The 21969-nt window shown below is 38.5% G+C and overlaps 1 protein-coding gene across 1 annotated transcript in view; it reads left to right on the top strand.

Annotated features, from left to right (window-relative positions):
* The window catches only part of ANXA2 (annexin A2), a 56011-nt gene that overhangs the window by 14261 nt on the left and 19781 nt on the right, over positions 1 to 21969 (top strand). The window contains exon 3 of the mRNA XM_027851433.1: positions 6458 to 6557. Within this exon, the coding sequence (XP_027707234.1) occupies positions 6458 to 6557 (100 nt within the window). The remainder of the gene's footprint in view (positions 1 to 6457; positions 6558 to 21969) is intronic.

Below are 21969 nucleotides of genomic sequence, written 5' to 3'. Positions count from 1 at the left end.
AACCAAACAAGTGATAGAGATGATCATAAATAATAATTTTAGCCACAAAACCCTATTAAAAGCTTTTGCACTAACAAAAATCAATGCAGACAGGATAAGAAGAGTAAATGTTAAGTGGCAAAAAGTTTTTGCATCAAATATTGCTGATAGAAGTCTGATATCCAAGATATACAAGAAATCAACATCAGTATATATGACCAAGAGCCATTCTTCAATAAATAAGTGTGACTTGCTTAGGGTCACACAGCTACTAAGCGCTATGTGTCTGAGGCCAGATTTGAACTCAGGTCCGCCTGACTCCAGGGCTGGTACGCTATCCACTATGCCACCTACCTGCTCTTTATAAACAGTTTTCAAAAGAAGAGTTACATACTATCAATCACCTTATAAAAATATAATCCAAATCACTAGTAATAGAAATGGAAATTAAAACAAAGCTGAGATTTTACTTTATACCTGTAAATTGGCAAAAATGACTAGAAACTGAAACAGTGGTTGAAGGCCCTGTGGAAAATCAAACCACTAATACACACTATTCATGGAGAGCTGTAAACTGGTCCAAACTTTGGGGGAAATAATTTAGAATTACCCAAGAAAAGTGACTACGTTGTTTGACCTTTGATTCAGCAATCTTACTACTGGTTACGTGGCCTAAGGAGATAACAAATAGAAAGGTCTCACATACAACAAAATATACATTTTTGTGGCTGTGAAGAACTGGAGAAACAAAATGGATGCCTATTGATTGGGGAATGGCTGAACAACTTAGAATATGTGAATTTAAGAGAACATTATTGTGCGGTAACATAAGAATTCAGAGGATCATGGGGAAAATTTGTATGAACTGTTAAGTTGTTAGATAAGCAGTTAAATAATAACAGTATACACAACGATCACAACAATGTTAATTAAAGGACTACTATAAGGATGCTGAATCCTGAGTAATTGAAAAACCAATTATGGTTCCAAAGGATAGACAATGAAAAATACTTTCTTCTAATTGTAGAGAAGAGGGGAACTAGCAGGACAGAATGTCAAGTATATTACAAGAGATTAGTCACTGTTTTTGGTGGTTTTCCTTAACTGTTTTTCTTTATTGTAAGAAAGCCATCAATAGGGAGGGATGGGGTCCAGAAGTGATTGTGATATAAAGACAGGAGGCATTAAAACATTTTTTAAAAATTGAGCAGACCATTTTATACTTTCTATGGTTACTTAAAAAAAAGAACATTATTTGGCATTGGTTAGGATTAATGTTTGTTACAGATTGTATGGTATATTCAGACTTTTATTTATTTGTTTGTTTTGATAAAGTGGACATATCCTTCCCCACCCTCCCGTACCACATACCTTCCTGAAAATAGTGAAGCAAAACCATCTTTAAGAAAAAAAAGAGTACTCTATTCTGTATTTGTGTTCTGGTGTTTGAGTCTAAAATAAAATTAAAAAAAAAACCAGTTATATTTGTTTCTAGACAAAAAAAAAGGGGTACACATTTTCAACTTTACTTAGTTTTCCACAATTTGTTCACAGAAGGGAAAGCTATGTACTTGAACTTAATAATTTGTTAGCGACATTTTTTGTTGCATTTGACCTTTAGTTTGTCTTCATTTACATTGCTGCTCTTATAGTTTATATTGTTCTTCTGGCTCTGCTTCCTTCCTTCCCATCTCTTACAGCAGACCTTGAGGTAATGGACTCAGGATGCAGAATGGCGCACGTCTTTTCAGATGTGGCCAGTGGGCAGACTTGGTTTTCTGGATTATATGTATCCGTTAAAAAGATGGGCTCCATCTTGGAGTAGGAATGGTATAAGAAAAAAAAAAAGAACATCAATGAAACTTTCAAAAAAAGGCACAGAAGAAAATGAAAGGTTACATAAGGGGATGTAGAAAAATGGAGCTGTTTTGTGACTACCCTGTTAAATCTAACATCAGTTGTTCTTTTTACAGACTGTTACTGACAAACGTTCATGATATCATCTGCAAACCTCGTATTCTTGTTTATGTGGTAGATTGAAATGTTTGCGTCAGTTAATGATTAAGTTCCTGATAAAAGAAAAGCAAAACAATGCTTGCCAGGTTTCACTAAATTCTTCCTGTTTGTCATTCTATATGGCACAGTAATATTCTGCCACTTTAATATGCCACAGTTTGTTCAGCTGTTCCCTGGTCGTTGCCTATGTAGTTTGTTTCTAGCTATTTGCTATCACAAATCATGCTTTTAGGAATGTTTTTGTGTATGTGGGTCTTTTGCTGTTGTTGTTATTGTTGTTATCATTGTTATCATTAATGTTTTTGGGTTACAAACCCAATAGTTCCATCTCTGAGCCAAAGGACATGAACACTTTAGTACATTTCCTTGTATGATTTCAGGTTGTTTTCCAGATGAGTTGAATATTTGTTTTGTTTGAAAAAAATAGTTCTCAGTCTTTTTGTTGTAATTTATAGATAACTGCTCCATCCTGCCCTGCCCTGCCCTGCCCTGCCCTGCCCATCCCATCCCATCCCATCCCATCCCATCCCTGGATTTCTGGAGTCTGCTTTTACTGATACAATCATCTTTACCCTTATCTTGCCCAACTAGATAAGAGTTGGCACCTGAGTCCAAAAGCTAATAATTCATACACACGGATGTGTGCATATATACATATATATGCATGCATACAGATATGCACACATGCATACCCATGCATACATATGTGTATGTGTACATATATCCACACACCTATGTGTATACACATATACCTATATACCTTATCCCTTCTTCAACTGTTTCATCCCTGTCTATAGATGAATCCCTCAAATTAGAGTCACAAACTTGGAAATGGAAAGGACCGTAGAAGTCATTTAGTGTAGTGCCCTCCTTTTACAGATAAAGCATCCGAGGCCCAGAGAGATCAGATGACTTGCCCAAAGTTACCCAGGAAAGTAAATGGCAGAGATTTTAATCCAGACCCTCTGACTCTAAAATCAGTGTTGTTTCCACTACACCCTCTCAGTTACCCTAGATCATATGGAACTTCTAAGGAATAGAAATCGTGTCCTTGTTTCACTCGCAGCCTGTTTTTACAAGACATTACTTTTCCCATTGACAACACAAGGTGTAGGTTTCGGGGAAAATCACAACTCCAGATAAGTATGCAGAGGTTAAATAATGAGAATTTCTGTCCAACTGTTTAACATAGAATTAATTTAAAGGCACAGGGTAGTGTGTAGCAAAAAGAACTCTGGACTTGCAGCTAGAAGACCTAGTTTTGAATCCTGTTGCTAGCAGGCAGTAGTCATATGACCCAAGTCATTTCACCTTTAAAGCCTCAGTTTTCTCTTGTGTAAAACTGCATTCTACTGACCTCTTAGGATTGTTATTATGAGGAAATTGCTTTGCACACCTTAAAATGCTGAGTAAATGTGAACTATTTCTTGCCAAGATTGTTAAAAATATGGATTTCTTGTAATTTTTCAGTTCATTCATTATGATTTGTGATACATTCGTTGATGTGGAAATCCACACACTTATGATAAGGTATTTTGATGAGTGTGTTTACACATACACACATACACACTCAGAGGCTCAAACATTAGAGCTAAGTGGGACTTCAGAGGTCATCTGTTTCAGTCTCCTCATTTTACTGATGAAAGTAGCTAAGGCTCAAAGGAGGTGAGTGATTTGTCCCTGCTGTAGAGGTAGGAAGTGGTTGGGCAAGGATGTGAGCCCAAGTCCTTACCTGTAGACATAGCACACTTTCCACTGCCCCATGCTTCCTCCTGGAAGGTATACCTCTTGTATGTGAAGGACAAAATGGAAAATAAAGCAGTTAATTGGAAGCTTTAAACAAAAACAAAGATGCTTTCTCCTCTTCCTCCTCAAAAAAACCCCCCAAAAACAAAAAAACTAATTGAGGTAAATGTAAGTCCCTTCCTCCCCCTGCCTCTGGGATTTTATGGACAGTTGCCTTTGTCCTTTTTTTCTTGTTTGAGTGCAGTGACTATGTTTTGATGAAACTTTTTCCACTTACTGTTATTTTTGGAAAATAACATGCAGAATCTGGAAAAATAAACCCTGTGAGATACAACCGAACTCTAGATTCTGATGGTCTTTGCAAATAGAAATAAATGATGATTTTGGTAACATTTAGGAAAAAAACATTTTCCTTTAGCATTCTTGTCTTCCTCTGTGTGGCAAACAAAGTTGGGGAAAGACTTTAATGCTTCATGGATACAGGATTTTGTAGGAGTCTGTACTCCTTTCACTGACATGGATTGAAACACTTATTAGGTATTCTTAGAGTTAATGAGGCTGAAACATTTACCACCCTAGTAATCAGCGTCTTTGAACTTAACTCAGCTGTCTCACTAGACCTGTGCTTAAAGCCTTTCCAGTTTGGTAGGGCCTGATACAGCTTGCACTGAACTGGCATTAAATGCAAGGCCCAGGGTGATAGTGAGGCAGAACGGTAGGATTTTAGTGGAGGTGCTAAGGAAGAACAGGCTTCAAAATAGTGCTTAATCATCAACTTGGGATAAATACTTCAATTTCCACTAAATGAGGAATATATCAAATGGCTCTTACTAGAACATCAAAGCAAAATACAGCGGTTAGTCCCTTGGCAGTTCATTTGTGATTTTTAAGAGTTATAATTATTTCCTAATAATTATTATCTGGCCCCAAATTATACAAATAGTGTATGTGTGTATATATATATATATATATATATATGCATATGTATATATATATATATATGCATATATATATATACGTGTGTATATATATATGTAATTACACATATTCTTGCCGAGATCAAAATATGCTCTTCCTTCCATTCTAGGAATTGAGAAATAGTAGGTGTAATAGATAGAGCTGGCTTTAAAGCCAGGAAGTTCTGAGTTCAAGAACTCTGCTTCTGACACATATGGCTGTGTGAGCCAGAGCAAGTCACTTAACTTCTCAGTGCTCCAGGCAGTTCTCCAGGATGATAAGTTGCAGAGGTTTCCTTCCTTGGGAGTTATTTATTTCCATGAGACCGTAAGTCTAGTCACTATCCCTGTCCGTCTTGGTAAGTGTGAAAAATGGTATCTTATGTCAATATCATATGGGGATAATTCCCTGCTGATAACCAAGTGGTGTGGGTGGTTTGGTTATGTCAGCTATGTAGACAGAGAATTAAGTCAGAGCACTTAGATCTCCTGATTCTACACACAAACAGGGCAAAAGACCACATTACCACATTATGAGTAATTGCTATGGAATTTGCTCACTGGGGAAACTAAGGGTGGGGATAGTTGAAGTAAAGTAGGAAAAAATTCCTATCTTCCCAAAATGTACTATGCTGATTTTTCACTTGTCCAAAAGTGGGATAGTGGAAAAGATTAATTCAGAATCTCAAAAGAGAACAGGTAAACAGGTCTGGCCATCTTCTTCTTTCCTCTGAGTTCCAGCTAGGGTGGGGATGGGGTGATGGAGAGAGAAAGAAGATATGGATTCACCCCCCCCCCCACCCTCGGGGGGGTGGGGGGGAAAGACTACAAGGCATTTTAAAACAGTGGGATAGGAAAAGTATAAAAGAAAAAGGCCATAGGAAAAGCTGAGTGCTGTCCAGGGAAGGCCTAGAGGAGTCTACAGTAAGAAGGAAGAGAAGAAAAACTTTGGCAAGGACCGCAGTAAGGCATAAAGAGGACGTGGACGGTATTGCTACACATTTTGATGCTACATTGGTGGCCCAAGCCAATTCTTTGTCATTGAGGAATATGCCCATACTCAGTTGTCACATGACCAGACATAAACTACTTAGCATTGTTGCATTTTCTTTTACAGTTGTGATCTCAGTGATATGGAACCTTTCTCCATTCACCGTGCCTGCCATAGGTTGTTTGATCCAGCTAGGACTTTTGATTTGTTCAGGGAAGTTCAGGTTATCTTACTTCCCTTCACTGTTTTTCACAGTTCTTATTTATAGTTTGAATGTTTTGAGTTTTCATTTCTCCATCCCCTCTACTTACAGAGTTTCCCTAGAACAATAAAAAGTTAATTTTCAAAATTAAATGTTTTATACTCAATAAATCTTTTGAAGAATAAATTTCTAGGTTTGCTTCATTGAATAACAGGCAAAACCTAGTTATTTTTGTTTTAGTTGGCTGTTAAAATTTTAACATATGTTTGGTGGCTGTTTTGAGAGTGAGTGTGGCATAGTAGATAAAGGATTAGCCCTAGAGTCATGGGAACCTGGGTTCAAGGCCTGCCTCTGATACATAATACATACTGCCTTTGTGACCTTGGGCAAGTCACTTAAAGTTTTTCACGTCCCATCCCGAGACAATTCTCTGAGACTTTAAGTTACAGAAGAGCAGCTCCCACACCAGGAATTCCTCACACAGGTTGAAATCACAAGTCTGGATAAAAAGACTTTTTAGTTGTTCATGATGCCAGATTTCTAATTTTTAATTGTTTAATATTCCAGCATTCTACACCTGCAAGTGCATATGGCTCCGTCAAGGCTTATAACAACTTTGATGCCGAGAGGGATGCTATAAACATTGAGGCAGCCATCAAGACCAAAGGTAAGATATATTTCCATTTCCTTGTCAGACCTCATCTAATCATAATAATATCTAATATCTAATTTTATATATGTTATATCTATATAATATCTCTATATGTAATATCTAATCATAACTGCTTTTGCATTGCAATCACTTCCTGACTTTTGGGTTTGCCATTGGATTTACATTTAGTAGAAACAGATTATTCCCTCCCCCCCCCTTTCTTTTTAGAAAGAATAGTGAAAAGGGACTGAAAAATGGCATCCTGGTAGAGTAGAAAGTATGGGCTTGCTGATGGATTGGGGCACCAGTATAGATAATTTGAAGAGAGCTATTACCAGGGCTTGGGCTATGACATAAATGAGGAATTTTTTTTAATTGTATCAGCTTGTTAAGCAGCCTGTCAAAACGTTTGAGAGAGGGGTAAGGGAAGAGAAGAAGTGGTGATCTACATCAGAGGAGAAATTACTTGCCCAGAGGAAATCATGGATCCCAGAAGGATAAAAACCTTGCTTCTTGTGAATGTGATCACATTTCTGTGAGAGGAAGCAGAGCGTAATGGATAAGGTGCTTGAATCAGATCCCATCTTAGACATTTGCTAGTTGTGTGACCCTGAGCAAGTCATTTAACCTTTCTGTGCCTCAGTTTTAATGGCCTCTAAGGACCCTTCTGGCTTTAAATCACAAATCTCCTTTGAATAAGCATTTATTTTTAAATTGTGGATTTGTAAAACATTTAAGATTGCGTATGAAAATTTATAATAAAACTAAGGAAGGAATGCCTGGAAAATCTTTCCTCTTGTGTGTATGTTCTTTGGTGATTTAATAATGGAAAAATCCGGGCAGATTTTAGCTTGAATGAAGGAAACCAGGAATGTCACTCATTTGCCTTTGGGCCCTAAACCAGGAAGAGCTGTCAGGAGATTTCCTAGAGATCCAGGATTATTAAGAGATGACAATGAGGCCTGTAAACCTTCTTTTTGAAATAAAACCAAATATTAACAGATGATTTACAAGTGTTTCTACTGGTGTCTGCCACAGTACTTGATAGTTAGGAAAGGAGATGTTTCAACATCATGTGAAACTTGTGAAATGAAGCATGGCTCTTTGGCCTTCCCCCCGAGTCTTCTGATTCCCAAAAGATCCTCCCCCTGTTGCGAAATGTGGTTGAATATTAATAACCCTAACCCTGGTGCTACCCGTTTTGAGGTTTCAGTGTGCTTTAGACATCACCCTGACAAGGCAAGTAGTCACTATTCAGGACCATTGCTACAGAGAAGCATTATAATTTTATCTTCTAATCAAGGTTTTAGAAATTAATACGTGTACTTGTAGAGTTCACATACATATGACCAAGAGTAAATAGATAATATCTGGAGGTGTTGTGACTAATGACAGCCTAAATTCCTTCAAAGATTTTGTATGACTCCAAGCTTCCATCTTTTCCTTCCAAGCATTTCCATTCCATAATCCTTTATTGAGGGGCCTTCGTAGAGCAGTGCATAGAGAGCTGGCCTTGGAGTCAGGAAGAGCTAGCTCAAGTCCCCTCTCTGACACACAGTGCTGGTGTGACCCCCGCGGGCAAGTCACTTCACTAACCTCTTCGTAACCCTTGAAGACTTGCAGAGAAGGTTCTAGCTTGCATCATCTGGGAGTGAATCCTCTCTATCAATGAAATTCTAGGTCTAGTCCCTATTCATAAATGTTTATTAAGCAATACTGTGGGCCAAGCAGTGGGCTGGCCACTGGGGATATAAAGGCAAAAATGAAATAGACCCTACCCAGAAGGAGCTTATATCCTACTGGGGGGAAAACCTTGGTAACTTTCCTAGAAATTTCTCAGTTCATAGCTTTTTGTTTGGTTTCTGAGACTGATATTGGTTTCCTTGGGTCAGTGCCCATCTGAGCACACATCCATAAGGGAGAGAACTCTTCTTTGACATGATCAGGAGTCTCAATTTTCCCATTCACAGAAGAGTCAAGGATGCATTTGTTCCCTGCTCCAGCTATAGTTTCCTCATATATTAATTAGAAAGTGTGTCTTCCTTTTAAGCCCTGTGAGGAATGAGAAAGTAAAGTTACCCATCCCCACAAATGGTAAGGTCTTCAGTCTCAAAATGTTTGACAGGAGTGATGATGATTACCATAAATGTTTTTTCCTTGACTTCATTTGATGGAGTCTTAACCTTCTGGCAAGGTCCTCCGACCATATTGTCAGTCAATAGACATTTATTGAGCACCTCCTGTGTTCCAGGCATTGTGCCAAGTACTGGGAATACAATTATGAAAAAGATAGACAGCCTTGCCCTCTAGAAGCTTACAGTCAAATGGAAGAAAACAATACATAAAGGGAAGCTGAAAAAGGTAGGGGAGGAGAGTGGGAGGTACAAGAAGTCCATAGGACTGTAGTGATGAGAAATGAAGAGATGGCTGGCCTTGACCTCCTCCTTTAGGAGAACTTCCAGCTTCGAGGGTACTGTGGGTGCTGAGAAAGTCTGGCTTATCCAGAGAATCTCTAACCTCTCACTTTTTTTATTATCCCTATAGGCACTGACCCTCTTCTCAAAATGATGTCCTGTTACTCTGCTGATTTGGGGTGGGGCTCTCTCTGCTTAAGATAATAATAAATTCATCGGATCATAAATCAAGTCCAGCCCCTCAAGTTACAGATGAGGAAACATTTTACAAACTAAGAATGAAAGAGGGGTAGTGATTTATTCAGGATCATAGTGTTTGGTTAAGTTTTTAAGGCAGGATTCTAACTCTGTTCTTTTTGACTCCAAATATAACTCTACCCCCTGCATTGCTTAGCTGTCTAAATGAGCTGCCCAAAGTTGTTTAAAGGAGGCTTTAAGCTTCTAATTTTTGATGCTTTAAAACATCACCCCCTCTCTCACCCTCTATCCCCCATGTTGCTCATGTAAGTTTGGGCGGGGCATGTGCCCTTAGACACAGATGAGGAAATTGAACTGGATTCCAGAAGGCTTATCTCATAACTCTCCTAACGGCTGGTTCTCATTCTGTGAGAAACAAAGAAAGGGTGTGGCCTGCTTTCCTGAAACTGTGCACTCAGCCCCCTCCCCACCCCACTCTAGGACCTGGGTGTGCCTGGAGCCCTGTGGTTTGCCAACATGCCATTGCAGAAACATGCTCAGCGTCTAACAGTTAACTCATCCAAAAGACATACAGCTTTCAGTAAGCCTGGAACAAAGCCTCCTTTTATCCCTGCATGAGAAACCTTTTAGTGCATTGGAATGTGAAGATTCCATAAAACCACCCTAGTCAGCACAGAAATTCTCATGGTACCTTTTCTTACCCACTCTGAATTAACAGGAAATAATCAAAGGTTCTTTCCTCTTAGGAAGTCTGGACTAAGAACTTCAGGCTTATTCCAAAGCAGCTGCCATTTCCTACCTGCTTTTTGTAATCGGAAAGAACCTTCAGCAGTGAGAAATCTAAGTCTAAGAATCTTTTGGTGATGACGGTGTGGACAGTTGAAACTTCTCAAATTTAGCTTCACTTGAAGATTTAGCCACCAGAGCTTTTGGCAGGTTCTAGTTAGGGGCTCCAGTGCTTTGTAGAAAGGAATTGTTTTTTAAAACATTAGCCTGCAAAATCAACTTTCTTATAAAATGTTCTGTTCATTCAGGAACATTAAGCATCCACTCTATGCAGTCTGAAAGGCAGGGTGGTGGTAGTGGATAGAGTTGGCCTTGGACTTATATCTGTTACCCTTCTGGCTGAGTGACTCAAATAATCTCTCAGTGTCCTAGGCAGCTCTATAAGACTGTTAGTTTCAGAGCAGTTCCTAACCTCCCTTGGTAGAGGGAGTTCACGAATCAAAAATTTGAGAATGGAAGAGACCTCAGTGGCCATCCATTCCAATTCATCCATGAAAGTAATCTCTACTATAACATGCTTACCAAGTAGTCATCACTGGGAACACCCTGCATGGATGAAATCATAAGCCTGTTTCAGAAAGAAAAAAAAATACACCTCTACTATTCAAGGATGGGGAAGGTAAATAAGACATAGTCCCTGCCCTAAAGGATATTTTTAATTTGGTAGAAGGGAGAACATACAGGCACAGAAAGAACATCCTCCAAATTAAATGGATTAAGTGCCTAAGCAGAGCACAAAGTGAGCAGAATACTCCTCTCTTGTGTGATTTACTTCATCCATGATGAATTCAGATGATGTCAGTGATACTCTTAGGAAAACTCCCTCATGGAAAGTCACAGGTGCTATATAATAAAAAAAAAATGCTTGGAAGAGAAATTTTTAAGTGTAACATGTTTATAAAGTTAGTGAGACCTACTTGGAGTCTCACAATAACTTGTTTGTCTGTTTTTGTTTTTTCCTATGGGAAATATAGCCAGTCTAAAGCTAGAATGAACATTTTGCGAAGTTTTAGATTTTCACGTGATTAAGACTAGAAAATTTTGTTTACTAAGTGTATGCAATGCTCTTCTTTAAAAAAATAGATTTTTATTGATATTTCATTGTTACTTTTACATTGAATAGATTTTACCCTGTATCCCTCCCAAGAGAGCCTATAGTATCTCTTTTATCTGTTTGTCTTTATTTTTTAATAATATTTTTTCAATTATGTGTAAAGACAATTTTTGGCATTTATTTTTACAATTTTTCTTCCTTCCTTTCTCCCCTTCCCTCTTTTGAAAATGGTAAGCAATTTGATATAGGTAATAATATGTGCAATCACGTAAAACGTATTTCCATATTAATCACAATACTCTTTTTAAATAATAATATTTTATTTTCCCCCCAATTACATGTAAAAACAATCTGTAATATTCTTAGCAGAAGCAAGCTGGCATAGTCGATAACCAGGGAGCTATAGGGTCCAGTCGTGCCTCTGACTCATACTGGCTATGTGACCCTGCATAAAGCACTAACCCTTCTCAATGCCCCAAGCAATTCTCTAAGACTATAGGTAACAGAACAGCTGCTGATCTACCTCTGGTGGTGGACGCTGGAAATTCCCTACGTTGATGAAATCATAATTCTGAACAGTAAAACCCCCAGAATCTTAATACACAATGCAATATGATCCTAAGCAGCCCAGAAATGTCTTTTGATGTTTGTCAAACAGTATTTCTAAATGCAAGCCCCAGCTGTCCTAAGTATTAACTCTGAAGTTTCTTTTTAAAGTCATTAGCTCATCATCTTAAAAAGCTTTTCAGTTTCTCTTTCCAACACTCGTCTCTATTCCTTTTCCTTGTGTATACCCTCCTATATAACCAATTTGAAAAATGATTAGATTCAAATCTTACCTTCTTCAGAAAACTTTTCCTGTAAGTCTATCTGGGAACAGATTCTATACTTTTACTCCCCAATACTCCCCTCCTCCCAATTCTAGGAAACTAGTCACTTTGGCATGGGGACATGGCATATTATCTGGTCTTCTGGTAGTATCCAACATAATAAGAACAATAATTACAGGTTTGTACAGCTCTTTGAAAATATTATCTCATTTCATTTGCACAATAATGGAGGTAGATACTATTCTATTCCCATATTATTGATGAAGAAGCTGAAATAAACAGATTAAACCACTTGCCCAAGGTATCACAGCTCGTGTCTAGAGGTGAATTTGAACTCAGGTCTTTTTTTTTTTTTAGGCAATTGGGGTTAAGTGACTTACCCGGGGGTCACACAGCTAGTAAGTGTCAAGTGTTTGGTCTGAGGCTGGATTTGAACTCAGGTCCTCCTGACTTCAGGGTGGGTGCTCTATCTACTGCACCATCTAGCTGCCCAGAATTCAGGTCTTCTAACTCTAAGCCCAGAACTAGGCATTGTGCCACCTAGCTGCCTCTGGGGGAAGAAGAAGGAGAGATAGAACGATCAGGAGAAGGGAATGCATGGCTGATTATATAGCTGGTGAAACTGTCCGAGTTGGCAGTCCTGGAGTTGACTCTTGAAGGAATATAAGAATTCTTGAAGGACCAGTGAGGAGGGAGTTATGTTCTAGGCCTCAAGGATGCAAGTTTGAGGAATTCCCATTTCATCATAGAAACAAAAGGGACCCAACTGATATCTTCTGAATTCTTTAATAAAAACTTCGAGGATATCCTTTCCCATTCAAACTAAAAGCTCCTATTCTAAATTCCAGAATTGGGTGATTTTTCTTCACCCTCAGAAAGGAAGCTGCTGTGCTAAAGGTAGCTGTATTTTGAGTTGAAAAGCAGCCACTTAACACCATACTACCTATTTCTTCTACCCTTTATAAACTACTAGCCCTGGACTCCTTCACCTCCTTTACCTACTTAGAGGAGACTGAGATTTAAATAATTGGTGCTTAATTAGGAAATGATTGTGGTTGATCCTTTTACATCTTTAATTGTGGATTGCCCAGAGGCAAACCAAGCCTGGAGAGTGAATGGCTTGGAGCTTGCTGGTGAAACTAGGTGAGTAAATGCACCTGTGTTGGTGTTGAAGTAGGTTGGGCAGTCATTGAAGACAGAACCTGAATCTCAGTGGCCCCCTCAGAGAGCTGGAACTCTTTTTTTGTTGAAAGGAATTCAGTCTTTGCGGTTTGGTTTCCAATTGGGGGACCTCATTTTTTTTCCCCCGATGTTTATGGTACTTAACACAGCTTTATTGGAAAAGCTAGATAGTTATGCATATGTTCTCTCCTTTAGATAAACTGTACTGCTCCTAGCCTTAATTTATCTACTTAGAAATTGAGTAAAGCCTTGCAAAAGTATTATTATTGTCTAATTAACAAGAGGCTCCTTAGGCTTAAAGCTGTAGGAGTTTCATGGTCTAAATTGGCCTGGGGTTAAATATATACTATGCAGGATACAACACAGCTGCGGATGGATTACCATATGGGTCGAAAAAACTAGAAAGGAAAGTCAGCTAAATGAGTAAAGGATGAATCTAGACTACACAAAATAGATTGTAATTAGCAGCAACACAACCCCGGAGTTACTTTAAGTGCCAATAAATGAGTACAGCTTTAGTTTCTTTCTGGAATGCTAGGATAATGAGTGGTCCTATTATTACCAGTTTTGATTTTAGCAGGATTTGTGCTCTCCGGAAAGGATGCAAAAATCAGCCGATGTTCTTTATGAGCATGAGTATAGAATTACTGTAGTGAGTTTCTGTGCTTATCTTGTGTTTTTTTTTCTTTTTCTTTTTGTGAGTACTTTAAAAATGGAACCAATCAAAGCAATGCTCTAAATGACCAAAACTCACTCTTAACCTAAAGAAAGTTATTACACATATTGTTGGCTTAGTATCTGGACCTGCAAATATTTCAAACTGAGCAGAGTGGTTTGGAATACCTTTTTAAAAATGAATAATAATAATAATAATAATAATAACAACTAAGCCAGAAGAAAGGCATAACCTGATGTGACGTTATTTCCCATTGATGGTATACTCTGTAGAGCAGGGACCAATCTTTCTGAAAAAATTAACCAAGCTTTGTTGAGAATGTCAACAAGAAAAGTCTCTTTCCACCCATTGGCTTGAAGCCTAGAGCTTTAACAAGGACAATCTCCCTCTCAGATGGCACTGCTAATGGAAGGGAGTGGGTTGGAACCCAGTTGCTGAGAACATGCCCCATTGTATTATGGTTACTTTAGAGTGCTCATCTTCCATCGACGCCGCGAGCAAGAAGAGCAAACCATGAATCACAGCCACTTTTGCACTAGGAGTACAGATTTCTTGCTTGTTTGTATTCATTGTCTACCTGACAGTCCTGAATGCCAAAACACTGGGCCAAATATGCTAACATGGATGGGTAAGGAATCCAGAGTGCCCTTTTAGTTGTAGGTTTCAGTTTTAACATCCTTCTTTCCCCCTTCATTATTTCCTAGACTGCTTGGTAAACTTTTATCTTTTTTTCACATCTGAAATTCTAATGGTAGCAACTCCTGGGTACGGTGGCCATTATTTGTTGTTCTAGTTGATGAAACTACAGGAAACAGCCTACTTACTGCCAATTAAGAGACAAATTTGAATTAGGAGGGTGTGTGTTGATTCCTCTTTCACCATTTAAAATTTTGATTTCCTCTTAAATCTGGATCTTAGATTTGTCAGAATAAGTGGTGCATGTACCCTATTTCTGGCCTCAATCACCTTTGCCATTTTATTTATTTTGATTTATGAGTGAACATCAAGCTACTGTTGTGCTTTATGATCTCCTAGGAGCTCTGTTTCAACAGTATGTTTAGAAACAGCATGGCATTGTGGGTAAAGCCTTGGACTGGATGTCAGGAAAGAACTGTGTTCAAGCCCTGCCTAAAACATTTCATAGCTTCGGGATTTTGGATGGGCAAGTCATTTAGCCTTAGCTTCCTTATCTGTAAAAATAGAAATAAAGATATCTATAGCACCTGCCTTATGAGGCTGTTTAGGCTGTCAAATTAAGTAATATGGGTAAAACAGAAGCCTTTCAAGCCAGACTACCCCTTGAAGCCCCTTAACCCTGTCAACCATCTCCTAGATTTTGCCTTCTTCAACCTGCTCTTTGGGGAACCTCCCTGCTTTATTACTTGTTTGATGTATATTTTCGAAAATGTCACCTGGCCTTGCTAATCTGATAATAATAGTATATTTATCTGGGAAAAGGCTAGAAGCCTTCTTTCTTCCTCTCCCAGGTAACAGAAATGTTTTAACAGTTGACTTTAGGAGACAGTTACTCAACTTTGTTTAATCTGCTGAAGAGATTCTGAATGGGAATTTCAGGCCACCTGGGTTGAGAAGATGATACTATAGTAGACTAATAAGGATAGTATTGAGGATGGGGGCAAATATGGCCTTGCAATCCTCCCTCAATTCACATGATATTGATAATAAATAAATTGCCTAATTTTCAGATAAATACGATTTGTCCTGGTCATAGCAGTCTTCTTTAGGGAAGAGTAGACCTTTCTCACTCTAAGTTATTAATAAAATTATGAATCACTCTCATCTCTGTCATTTATCTCTGACGTCTTATTTTCTTGATGATTGTCATTATATAGCCTCATGCTTTAATTTCCATTAGACTGGAAGAATTTTCAGTTGTTTTCCAAGAGGAAAAGCATAATTGGTCTTACTGCCTCAAATCCCTCCCTGCTACCAAAATGAGTTTTCTGAAGTGTAGAATCTGATTGATCAGCACTGGCCTGTATATCCTGCGGCTGGCGGCTTATGGCTTTCAGGTGCTTTTGGCACTCCAAAGGATTTCCTTTACATACAAAGTATGTTTTCCTCTACATTTTTTGTGGGCCACCTGAAATCCTTCATAACCAGGAGTAAGCTACCTGAGGGCATAGGCCTGTTCCAGGGGGTCCCTATTACTGCAACCCATATGTAATAACCCATCCCTTGACAGGACCTGTGATGTCACTGATATAAGAAACTCCTGGAGGAGAAAAACTCCCTCTACCAATGTTGGTCAGCACCATTTCGGAAACTTATAGTCTTAGAGTTGCCTAGAGCACTAAAAGATTAAGGGCCTTGCCCAGATCAAATATAAACTCCTTCTGGGCAGTTAAAGCTCTATAACCTGGCCCCTCCTTTCTATTCAGTCTTCTTACATATCACTCCATTTCACAGTTCAACCATGGTAATTTTTTGTTCCTTCACATGGTCCCTTCATTTCCCTTACAGTGCCTTGTACTGGCTACTCCCCATACTTAGAATGCTCTCCATTATCACCTCTGCCTCTTAGAATCCCAGGGGCTTAACTCAAGCACCACTCCTCTCCAGTACCTTTCCAGAGTTACCTCCAGCCTATTCTGTACATGTCGTGTAGATACGCTTTTATGTACATGTCATCTTTGCCTTTAGAACATAAGCCCCTTGAGGAAAGGGGCAGTCTTTGTATTTTCCTTGTATGTCCAAAGCTTAGTTCAGTGCCTGGTGCATAGTACATGCTTAATAAATGCTTGCTGATTGATTGATAGTTGGTTTACTCATTTAGTGTACTAGCACATTTTAATTGTAAGAGATATCCTTGTAGAGAAGCAGGGAACTCTCCCACCCCCAAAATTGACACATGCATCCCCACGCATTTTTTGACCACTGCCTACTCATTTTGGTGTGAAGATTATACTTTCCAAATTCCTGATAACACCTGTAACCAGAAACCATCATTGTCATGTAATCTAGATAAGGGGAGATTCTGAGTACAGGACTTTGGCCAGGCCTTTAACCTCAAGGCAAGTGCTGCTCCTCCACCTCCAAGTGCTTCCTGGACTCTTTAGTGAGCAGAAAGGAGATCCATTTTCTTTGTATTGTCACTGTATCTAGGGAGATGTGAGTCAGCATCCTGTTCGGAATGGCCTGCTGGTCCTTTGCCACAGAAAATAGGCACAAATTTTCCATAAAATGCCAGACTAGGATCTGGTTTGGGATTTCCATCCACAAAGCTGAGCAGAAAACACGGACAGGCTAATTTTGTGGGATTGGCATTATGTTGTGAAAAAAAAAAATTAAGCTTAAGAAAATTAAGCTCAAGATCTTTACTGCTGAAGAATTCTGAGGCTGGTTAAGGGTGGAGTGTGGCTGGAGCATGATGATGGCTGAGAGGGTTAAGCAAGGCATTATGTAGGAGGTGACCCTTGAGCTGAGCCTTGAAGGAAGGTGGAGGTGAAGGGGAGCATGTAGGCACAACAGAAGGGAAAGATGGAATGTTGTATAAGGGAATCTAGTTCTAGGCTTTTGAAATGCTGGAAAACCAGTGTTGAGTTAAAAATTTTGTCTTGGTTGGCACATGAATATTTCAGTTCAAAGAGAAAAAAACCTTTAAGAATTCCATCTATATTCTGCTTTTAAGATGGCAAATAAAGTTTGTATTTACCTTCTTAGGCATTCTAAAAACAAAACAAACTATTACAAAAAAGCAAAAACACCAACTTTGCAAAAGAGATTTAAAAAATTATACTTGGCTCACAAAATTTGCATTGATCTTAATGCCATATCTTTTTGAATGTGCCTTTGCTAAGTCTCTTTCTAGTAAGAAGAGAAAATTCAAACAGTTGCTTGAAATGTGTCTGTACTAGGAATTTATGTCCATGAGAACCAAATGAAAAATGGATTCGAAATTAATGTTTCTGTATATTCTTAAGTTAATTTTATTGAGATCTTTTGTTTTTATATCCCCGTAATTTCAAAATATATCCCTGCCGCTCTCTTCCTGAGTGACCATCCCTTGTAACAAAGAGTAAAAAAAGAAAAAAAACCAGTTCAACAAAACTAACCAACATATCAATGGAGTGTGACAGTAATGTAGTATCCTACATCCTGTAATCCCTACCTTTGCAAAGAAGGGAGGGAGGGGAGAAAGGGAGTGACATTTTTCATCACTTCTACAGGATAAGTTCAGTCTTTACAGTTTATACAGCATTCAAGGGTTTTTGTTTATTTGCTAGCTTGTTTTCCATTTACATTGTTGTAGTCATTGCGTGGATTGTTTTTCTGCTTCTGTTTACTTCACTATATCAGCTCATGTCTTCCCATGCTTCTCCAAAATCTCCAAATTCATTAAGTATTTTATTATATTCATGCACTATATATTTGTTCAGTCATTCCTTCATCAATGGGCGTCAACCTTGTTTTCAGTTCTTTGCTACTACGAAAAGTGTTGCTCTGAATTTCCAAATGAATGTATATTAATTCATTCTGCCGTCTTTCTTTTAGGCCTCTCTCTTCCCTCAATTCTAATAAACTCCAGAAATAGCCATGATATATTAGTACAACGAGCTACCATTCTGAATCTGATTGAAAACTGATGAGATTCCTTTGAATTGGAATTTGAGTTGTTGGGGAATGAAAGTCCAAGTGCTTCATAAGGTCAAGCCCCTTCACTTATCTCAGCCTCAGTTTCTTTTCTCTTAAATGGGGACAATAATACACACACTACCTGTTGCCACAGTTGTTGGGAAAATTGAAGTGTTGTATCAATTCGTGATTTTTCCAGTGTCATAACGTTCTTTGACGTAGATCAGTGCAACCTAGCTATGATCTAGTTAGATAAGTCCCAGGGAATTGCTTGAGTGTGTAGTGGTTAAGTGACTTAGCTAAACAAATCCTGGCTAAGAAGTATCAGAGATTGGACTTGTATTTTCTAAGCCCAGCACTCTGTCCACCCTGAGAAGCTGTCCCTGCTTTAGAGTCAGCATGTAACAATAGGAAGAACACTGACTGTATTTGAAGTTAGAGACCTTACACTGAAATCGAAGCTGTGTAATATAGATTGTAGCATATTAGATCTACACCTCCAATGCCATCTAGGAAGGAAAGAAGGAAGGAAATGAACATTTATTAATTGCCTACTGTGTAGCAGGCACTGTGCTGAGCACTTTTCAAATATTATCTCATTTGATCTAGTAACTGGCTCATTTGCTGAAGATGAAATGGAAGCACAAACTAATAAAATGAATTGCTTAAGATCCCACAGATGGCATTAGGGGAAGGATTTAAACTCAAGTTCTCTGACTCTTGAATCTGTATTTTTTCCGTTGTACTAGATAATTTATGTGACTGTGGCCATGTCCCTTATCTTCTTTGGACCTTAACGTTCTCCACTGTAAAATGAATGTTGGACCAGTTGGCCTTTGACATCTCTACATCTGTGTCCCTCTCTAAAGCCATATTCTCATTATTCTGGCTCTACAATTTGATGATTCTAAGTTTACATTTTCTAGTTCTGTGCATGTTAGGAATGACATGGTTGGGGACCACGTCAGGACGGAAGCTCCTCCAGTATCCATTAACTTGGCCCTCACTCAGCACTGTCAACAATGAACGTGATGATCTGCAGGAAGAAAGTATGTTCCGTCTTGCACTCTTCAGCTACATCCTGGACTGGAATGATGAGCCATCAGAAGACCCTTGCAACTTCAACCTGTTCTGAACAATTTTCCACAGGAATAAGCTGCCTCACAAATTATGGATGGCAAGTGGAAGGGAAGCAGCAGGTCACTGAAGATAAGATGGTTCTGTTGCACAGGCAGCCATGTGCATATTCCGCTCTTCTTATGAAAGAATGAGTCTCTACTCTAAATGAATCAGACTTTACAGTCCGGTACTCCATTTTTTTTTTCATTCCAGTTCAATCTAAAACGTGCAGACAATGAACGTGCTTGGGAAAAAGCTGATGCAAGGCCAAGTGCCCTGGGAGCTTCTATTTGCAGAAATAGGTTCTATTTAATTGTCTTTGTAGTCAGTGACGTTAGCGTTTCGATAGTGGATCATATTGTTCCTTTGTAAACTGTGCCAGTGTGTTAGATGCTGCATCTCAGCAGGCCGTTTGGTAAATAATTTAAGAGAAATGCATTTGGATTATTTCAAGCTATAGTTGTTGCTGATGAACCTCAGATGGTGTTTTAGTAGGCTGACCCACTGAGATGTTGAATTCTGACCATTGATCAATAGTGAGAAGCTGGAGAGGAAAAAGCAAGGTGTGGACCAGTCCTCATTTCTGAAAATGGGAAGTGCGTGTTACTTACTATGGATTGCAACTAGGAGAATTAGTTCAGCTGTGAATCCTTCCTTTTAGACCTCATTGCTCAGCTGGGGAGATTCAGGCAAAGGCTGCCCCACTTCCCTGACAGATTGTTGTAGAAAGTGCAGTCTACAGAAACACACATAAGTAATGGCTCTTGGTAACTTTCTCATTCCAATTTCCAAAGACCCACCCCTGGCTCGCCATGTGTGTGACCTACCTGCTTCTACTTCCTGGGGGGTTAGGGGGATGTGGAGTAACTGTCTTTATAAGTGAACGTTCTTGACACATGTGTAGTCAGTCCTCTGGCTGGGTTAGAACAGTGGATTCAGCCTCCCCCTCTCCCCTTTTCTTTTTTTACCTTGAGGACGTTTTAGCTGAACTAAAGAGTGCGAGTGCAAATCCAACCTGGAATTCTTAGTCCAATGAACTTTCTTTTATAATTTAGGTACGCTTAGCTGTCAGTACTCAACAGGAAGTAGTCTATAACAACATCCTTGCAGATGATAGGATTTCTTTTAAACCCCCAACAACTCTTAATGATGCTTTTTAGTTTTACCCTCACAGGCATTTCATAACCCCAACTCTCCGCCCTGAAATCTCCCTTTGAACAAAGCAAAAAGAGCTAAGCAAAATCAACACAATGATAGTGTGTGACAGCGCATAGAACATTTCATACCCAGAGTCTCCCTACTCCTCTAAGACTAGAGAAGTGACAAAGATGCAGTTTTAAAAGTCTCTTTGTTCTGGCTACTTGAAAAATAAGAGCTAATTTGAGATGCTACAATAAAAACAATGCAGTGATATATTGTTCTGATGAATCCTTTTATGAAACTTACTCTGAAATGTTACTATGCCATTTTTACACTCCCTCGCTCATTCTATTTTTGTTCCTTGTGCACTTTATAATTTATTTTAAAGATCACATTGTACCTCCTCTTTACTCTGTGACTCTTGAAATAAATGGCTTTTGGCCAAAACCAACAAAATTCTGACTAATGGATTTATTTTATTATTTTTTTTAAAGAAGTATCATTGGTTTTCCTTTGGAGAAAACTGTTTTGAGTTAGACCCTGTTTTACGCAGGTATGTGCCACTTGACATCATCATTTCAACTCACCTGTGGTTTGTACAACTACATGACAGGCAGGGCAAGTCATGGCAAAGATTCCTCGTCACTCCCTTCCCTCCTTTTATATTCAGTCAGGAGAGGTCTTTTACTTTCTGAATTCTTGAGCTCATGTGTTCTTAAAGTTAATGGTATCTTGGTGGCATTTCTCATTATGGAAAATTGGAAGCTCTCAGATGCTAGGAGGCATTGCTTATCTTTGTAAATACACATGTTCCAATTAAAATAGGTACTAAAATATTTTGGTGGCACTTCAGAACTCCCAATTTAGATTTAATTTAGATTAAAGCACTTATTCTTTTTAATAAAGTTATAAAATTGATTATTAAAATTGCCTATTGAAGATTAAAAGCAGTAGAACATTTATTTCTCTCACAAAACAATGTAGTGTTCACCAAGTGTGATTTTAATAATCAATTATGCTATTAAAATACAACTGCCATATCAAATCTAAGACTTATTTGTCATAACAGTTGTATAATTATAGAAATTATACCTAGCTGCTTGTATAGCTATAAACCTGTAATAAATATAAATAATTGTCTCTATTAATTCAGCTTGCAGTGCCTGTTCTATTAATCTCACTGTTAAGTGGTAATTTGGGGATCTTCGTTTAAAATGCCACTGCATCTTTCTTGTTCCTTCCGACTGCTAGAGCCTCACAAATGCACCTCCTACTGTTGATTCCAGAAAGCAATTTATGAGCAAAATGTTTCTCCCCATGAGTAATTAAAATGTATCTTTAGATGTGAGGTTTGAGGCTCTCAGAAAACATGGGAATAAAAAGGGTATAGATTAGACAAGGAAGTACATGGAAGATAAGGAACAAATATTGA

This window comes from Vombatus ursinus, unplaced genomic scaffold (genome assembly GCF_900497805.2).
Source record: "Vombatus ursinus unplaced genomic scaffold, bare-nosed wombat genome assembly UNPS02009205.1, whole genome shotgun sequence".
Lineage (NCBI taxonomy): Eukaryota > Metazoa > Chordata > Mammalia > Diprotodontia > Vombatidae > Vombatus > Vombatus ursinus.
This window is presented reverse-complemented; position numbering and strand designations above follow the sequence as displayed.